Genomic DNA, 6,950 nt, shown 5'->3' with positions numbered 1-6,950 from the left:
GGCTGGATTCGAACCCACCACCTTAGGTGTATGTGGCTGGCACCTTAGCCACTAGAGCCACAGGTGCCAAGCCAAGACTCTGTCTCAAAAAAAAAAGAAAAAAGAAAAAAAGATATATGAGCAACACTCAATATTGTCAAATTTGAATATTACTGAAAAATAGTTTTAAATTGTAAAGTATTAAATAATTTTAAAGTCTAGAATATTCTAATGTCTAATGATAATTAGACATAATGTTTAATGGTAATGACTATTAAGATTCTCATGTTTTTCCTTAGTCTTTTAAAGTCATATATTTACATGATTTGGATTATACTGATTACATATATAATTTTGTGCTCTGCTGGCTTTTCAACTCAGCAATATAATCTAAATATTAGGTTCCCACATAGGACTGATTGCATTGCAACTCTTCTTTTTTTTCTGATGATTAATTTTATATGTCAGTCATCCTATTTGTTTTCTAGTTCCTAGCAGTGTCTTGCATTTCATAAACACTAAATTGAATTGCATTTGTGGGAATACTCTGGTAACCCAGTGTCTTTAAAGAAATTAAGAGTCCCTGTTACAGCTGCATAGTTACACAGCTATGCAGTGTGGTTGATACTAAATACAAGTGGTATCTCTCGTTTTTGTCCCTAATCTTTTCCAGGAATACAGGGTAGCCATAAAGTTCATGTGCAATTTAAAATAGTTGTCTATTTAAAAGTTGTCTTTATGGCCGCCCTGTGTATTTATCCAATTTGTGGGGCTAGCGCTGCCACCTAATGTTATGATGCAGAAATGCAGAGAACTTGTAAATTAAAGGCCTAGTCAGAAATTTGAATACCGTTTGCTGGCAAGAGAATTGAAACTTTTTTCACTTTTTTTTTTTTAAATTGTTGTTGGTTTTTAAATTGAGGTATAATTCACCTATAGCAAACTTCACCCATTAAAGTATTCGATTTTATGACTATGGACATATGTAAACATCCCAAACTGGTACCACAATCAGGATGCAGAACATTTCCTAGGTACCCACCAAAGTTTCTTCATCCTCCATGGCAGTCACTTCTTCTCCTCTGGGCAAGGCAACCACATTTGCTTTCTGTAACTATAAGCTACTTCTCATTTTCTAGAATTTCATGTAAATTACACAGTCTCTCCTCCTTCATGTCTGACTTCTTTCACTTAGCTTAATGACTTTGAGATTCATCCATGGATCAGTAGCTTGTTCCTTTTTCCTGCAGAGTGATATTCCATTTCATGGATATAGCACAGTTTGTTTACTCATTCACCTGTTAAGGGACACTTGGACAGTGTCCACTTTGCAGCTATTGTGAATAAAGGTACTATGAACATTCATGTACCAGCCTTCCTGTGGATGTAAGTTGATCATTGATATTTTAATAATATGCAGGTGATGAACCCTGACTTTAAAAATAAACTACCAAAAATGTCAGCCTAATTAAGTAGATAATAGAACAATAGCTCTTTATAGCTGTTACAAGTTTGCTTTGTTTTGTTTTGTTTCTGAGATGGGGTCTTGTACTGTTGCCTGCCTGAGGATGCAGTGGTGTCATCATAGCTCACTGCAACCTCAAACTCCTGGGCTCAAGCGATCCTCCTGCCTCAGCTTCTTGAGCAGCTGGGACCACATGCACCTGCCAACACTCCTGGCTAATTTTTCTACTTTTTGTAGAGATAGGGGTCTCACTCTTGCTCAGGTTGGTCTTGAACTCATGGCCTCAAGCAATCCTCCTGACTCCGCATCCAAAGTGCTAGGATTACAGGGGTGAACCACCACCCCTAACCAGCTATTATAATGTAAATATCTTCTCTTACATACATGAAGCTTACTGGAAAGCACTTTATTTATTTATTTTACAGACAGAGTCTCACTTTATCTCCCTTGGTAGAGTGCTGTGGCGTCACACAGCTCACAGCTCACAACAACTTCCAACTCCTGGGCTTAGGCAATTCTCTTGCCTCAGCCTCCCAAGTAGGTAGGACTACAGGTGCCCACCACAGCTCCTAGCTATTTTTTGTAGCAGGTTTGAACCTGCCACCCTCGGTATATGTGGCCAGCGCCCTACCCACTGAGCCAGAGCCGCTGCCCCTGGAAAGCACTTTAAACCTTGTGGCAGAGAACTAGTTTTATTACCTCTATGCACTTTTTGTATATCAGTCAATATAAAAATCAGTCAACTATATTATTTTAAATTAAAAATGCACATTTTTCTGGAATCTAAACTGGACACTAACAAAGATTCAATATTAAGTAGTTTTATTATAAAATGATAATTTATTATGCTAATCACCATAGCACCACCACTATTGCCATTATTACATAATTGTTATATAATAACCTTTACCATATATAAGCTTAACACATAATAGATGCTTAGTAAATGCTGAAGAGAAAGAAAGCAATATCTCTCTTTGGGGCCCAGTCAGTTTTAAATAGATTATATTTCATCTTTTACCAACAAATCCCTTTTATATTTAACCTACCCTCCCATGCTGAGAGTGGAAATCAAGGGCAGAGAAAACTACATGTTTTTTCATGCACTGAGGGGTCGGGGTGGGGGTAGACCTGTTATCATGAGTAAGGAAAATGTTCTGGGAGGTGAAAGATGAAACATAAAGGAATTCAGGTGTACTTTTGTGTCCTACACCACATGGAAATATAATAGGCCTGTACTGATTCTATCACGTGTTACTAGCAGGAGTGAAATGAATTGCATGATCTTAATTTGGTGATTAACTTTCTTGATCAATCACTTCCCTTCAACTCTAGTTTGGAACCCATTTCCAGCATCCTTTTCTCATAGTTTCCCTTCTGGGTAGAAAGGACTTTGCCGGGGCAGTTTTTCAAGCCGGCAGGTTGACAGCTGCTCTGGACAGCTGTGCCCCTTGAGGCAGAACCCTCACTGCATCCCCAGCAATGCAAACCAGAGACAAATGGGTTAAAAATAATCCTGACAAAATCGCCTTCCTGCCTGTCACTATTGAATTCTGCAGATATTATCTTCCTTAATTTTAATTACATATTTCCCTTTTCTCCTACTGATTTCATCTTTTCTCTCTCTCTCTTTTTGTCTTTGAATTTAAACTACTGACTTTGCTTGTGTTTCTTTATGTACAAGTCTTTTTTTTTTTTCTTTTGAGACAGAGTCTCGCTTTGTCACTCTTGGTAGAGTGCTGTGGCATCACAGCTCACAGCAACCTCAAACTCTTGGGCTTAGGTGATTCTCTTGCCGCAGCCTCTCAAGTAGCTGGGACTACAGGCGCCCGCCACAACTCCTGGCTATTTTTAGAGACGGGGTCTCGCTCTTGCTCAGGCTGCTCTCAAACCTGTGAGCTCAGGTAATCCACCCACCTCGGCCTCTCAGAGTGCTAGGATTACAGGCATGAGCCATCACGCCCAGCCTATGTACAAGTTTTTCCACTGGACCCTTTGCTACAACCTATACTACATATTAGTTTTCAAATTTTCACTGGACCAAAAGGACATTTGACATTGCATACCCTCAAGAAAATTTTCTGAAGAATATTTAATCTATCATTAAAATACTTACTCTGTAGGTAAATTCCTTTTTATTTTTTCTTATTTTATAGCCCATTTACTTTTAGAGAATGTAGTGTGAATTTGTTGTTAAATAATTAAATTCAGGTAAAGTATATGTATTAGGTATGATTGCCTACATCTGTAGTGATTATAAACATAGGAATAGAATAAATTCTATAATAATGACATATTATAAACTGCATATGAAGACATTGTGAAAATCTTGTAGAATCCACATTTAAGAAGTAAGTTAAGCCATAGCTGAACAAATGGAAAGATTAATTAACCAGTAAAAATGCCATTGAGATTATACCACGAAATAACTTCCTTGAATGAATTTTCCTCCTCATAATAGATACAACAATGGTGATTTTCAAGCAATGCATTTAGACCATTTGGCATCTTAAAAGGTCCATATTTTCTTACAGTAACATCTCCCTAGAAGAGTTTGTCTCCAAGTGGTTGCCTTATTGAGTATTTACAAAATTATTCTGAAAATTACCACTACTGTTCTTAGTATAGTATTGGTATTACCCTTTCGTGATTTGAATCTCTAAAGATTTGCTATGTTAATATGATTACTATAAACTAGTTCTGACTGTGGTGCAAATCTCGGGACGAGTCAGTGCATCGTGCATGATATTTATTTTGCAACATGAAAAAGAAAGAAACTGAGAGAAACACGGAACAGAGAGGATTCAGCTGAGGGTATGTGAGATGTGACTAGAAGACAATGAGGCAGAGCTAGAAAAAGAAATGTACACACTGAGTAAGTAGATCTCGTGAGTCAGAGAGTGGTTAGTGAGAAAGGGAAAGCTACCAATCTCATTCCTCAGATTTTTCCCAGAAAAAAAAAAAAAGCCAATGCGAGCACCCATGAAGAGACTATGTCTTACCTGTCCATAGCGGTTTCCAGAGTGTCTTTCTGGGTTCCCTGAAAGTCTTAGGCCAAAGAAACCTTGCTTCACTCAACGCTTCTTCACTGCCTGTGTCTGACAGTGCATTGGCCCCTCACATTCAAATCTGGGCTTGCTTTCTGGGGCTCCTCCCCCAACAGCATCACCACCACCAGGTACCCCAATAGTCTTGCTTCTGATTTAGGTTCAGTGAAGGTGGGCGGGGTTGTCAAAGGCAGGGTCACATGAGTTAAAGGATGGAGGGGAGCTCTGCTTAAGGTGCAGGTTTTCTTAGGGCTACAGCTTTATTTTTTTTTATATATTTTTTTGCAGTTTTTGGCTGGGGCTGGGTTTGAACCTGCCACTTTTGGCATATGGGGCTGGCACCCTACTCTTTTGAGCCACAGGCACCACCCAGGGCTACAGCTTTAAATATCCAGTCCATGCTCCATACGAAGCAAAGATCGAGAGGCAATAACCCCTTAAACTATAATCATGATAGCATACACTGCCTTAAACTAAAAGCATAAAAATTTGGATGGACTCGGAGAATATTCTCCTAAGTATCACAGGAATGGAAAAATAAGCATCACATATGCTTAATCCTAAATTGAAACTAGTAGATTAACAACTAAGTGATCACTTGAGAGAAAAACTCAATTAAATTCAAGAAGTGACCAGGAGGAGAGAGGGTTCGGCAAGTTTCCATCCAAAGGGAACAATGCCTGGGTGTGTGGCTCACTTCTTGGGGGAAGGAAACAACTACCACGAAATCGGTACCTTACAAAGGCAAACAATAGGTAGCGCCTGTAGCTCAAGCAGCTAAGATGCCGCCACATACAGTAGAGCTGGTGGGTTCAAATCCCGCCCCGGCCTGCCAAAAAATGCCAACCAACCAAAAAATACCCCCATTGTGGTGGGCCCCTGTAGACCCAACTACTTGGGAGGCTGAGGCAAGAGAATCGCTTAAGCCCAGGAGTTGGAGGTTGCCGTGAGCTATGACGTCATAGCACTCTACCCAGGGTGATAACTTGAGGCTCTGTCTCAAAAAAAAATTAAAATTAAAATTAAAAAAAAAAGGTAAACAATGTAACCTAACCATATGTACCCTTATTCTGACGTTTTAAAAAAGCATAATAATAATATTATAGTAGCATTTATTTAAATAGTATTAAATATCATTTAAGTAGCATCTTGTGTTCTGTGAGCTAAAAATATCTGTTTCATCATTTAATGACAGAGTATCTCTGCACTTCAATAGAGACAGGCTCTAACAGCTCCCACTTTGTGGCTGAGTAAATAAACTCAGTTATATAGAACTTAGTACCAGAAAAAAAATTTTTTTGAGACAGAGCCTCAAGCTGTCGCCCTGGGTAGAGTGCCATGGCATCATAGCTCACAGCAACCTCCAACTCCTAGGCTCAAGCGATGCTCCTGCTTCAGCCTCCCAAGTAGCTGGGACTACGGGTGCCTGTCACAATACCTGGCTATTTTTTTGTTGCAGTTGTCACTGTTGTTTTAGCTGGCCCAGGCCAGGTTCTAACCGTCCAGCCTTGGTGTATGTGGCCAGCGCTCTACCCACTGAGCTACAGGCACCACCCATAAATTCTTTTTTTTTCTCTCTTTGTCACCCTGGGTAGAGTGCCATAGCATCATAGCTGACAGCAACCTCAAACTCGGGCTTGAGTGAGTCTCTTGCCTCATCCTCCCAAGTAGCTAGGAGTACAGGTGCCTGCCATAACACTGGGCTATTTTTAGAGATCCTGCTCTCTCTTGCTCAGGCTGGTTTCGAACTCCTGATCTCAAGCATTCCACCTACCTCAGCCTCCTAGAGTGTTGGGATTGCAAGCATAAGTCACCTCATCCAGCCTAGGACCCAGAAATTTTAACTCTCAAATCACTGTTTTGTTTTGTTATTTTGAGACAGAGCCTCAAGCTGTCACCCTGGGTAGAGTGCCATGGCATCACTGCTCACAGCAGCCTCCAACTCCTGGGCTCAAGTGGTTCTCCTGCCTCTGGCTCCCAAGTAGCAGGGGACTACAGGAGCCCGCCACAACACCTGGCTGTCATTGTCATTTGGCAGGCCACAGCTAGATTCGAACCCGCCAGCTCAGGTGTATGTGGCCAGTACATTAGCTGTCTGAGCCACAGGCGCGAAGCCAAACCACTGATTTTTTTTTTCTTTCTGACTACAAGAGTTGCTAGAAGACTTGGTGTTTACACTATAGAGTAATTTTTGCATGAGCCATCATTTTTATTAAAAAACTCTTTGAAAGAAAACCAGGAAAAATACAAAAAATATTTTGAAAGAAAAAAAAGTCTTTAAACCCAGTGTGGTGGCGCATGCCTGTAACCACAGCAACTGGGGAGGTTGAGGCAGGAGGGTCCCTAAAGGCCAGGAGTTTGGGACTAGACTAGTCAATACAGTGGAACCCCATCTCTCTTTATTTATTTATTTATTTAAATTGAGACAGAGTCTCACTTTGTCCCCCTTTGTAGAGTGC

General features: G+C 40.3%; 1 protein-coding gene across 2 annotated transcripts in view; it reads right to left on the bottom strand.

The window, feature by feature from the left end:
• The window catches only part of AICDA (activation induced cytidine deaminase), a 12,401-nt gene extending 7,846 nt beyond the window's left edge, over positions 1-4,555 (bottom strand). The window contains exon 1 of one of the 2 annotated variants that reach the window (XM_012809319.1): positions 4,447-4,555. In XM_012809319.1, coding sequence (XP_012664773.1) covers positions 4,447-4,454 — 8 coding nt within the window. In that variant the 5' untranslated portion in view covers positions 4,455-4,555. The remainder of the gene's footprint in view (positions 1-4,446) is intronic. The other variant, XM_003796455.2, reaches the window with a different exon arrangement.
• Between the last annotated feature and the right edge of the window lie 2,395 nt (positions 4,556-6,950).

Source organism: Otolemur garnettii, unplaced genomic scaffold (assembly GCF_000181295.1).
Source record: "Otolemur garnettii isolate 467f Iridium unplaced genomic scaffold, OtoGar3 scaffold00104, whole genome shotgun sequence".
Taxonomy (NCBI): domain Eukaryota; kingdom Metazoa; phylum Chordata; class Mammalia; order Primates; family Galagidae; genus Otolemur; species Otolemur garnettii.
This window is presented reverse-complemented; position numbering and strand designations above follow the sequence as displayed.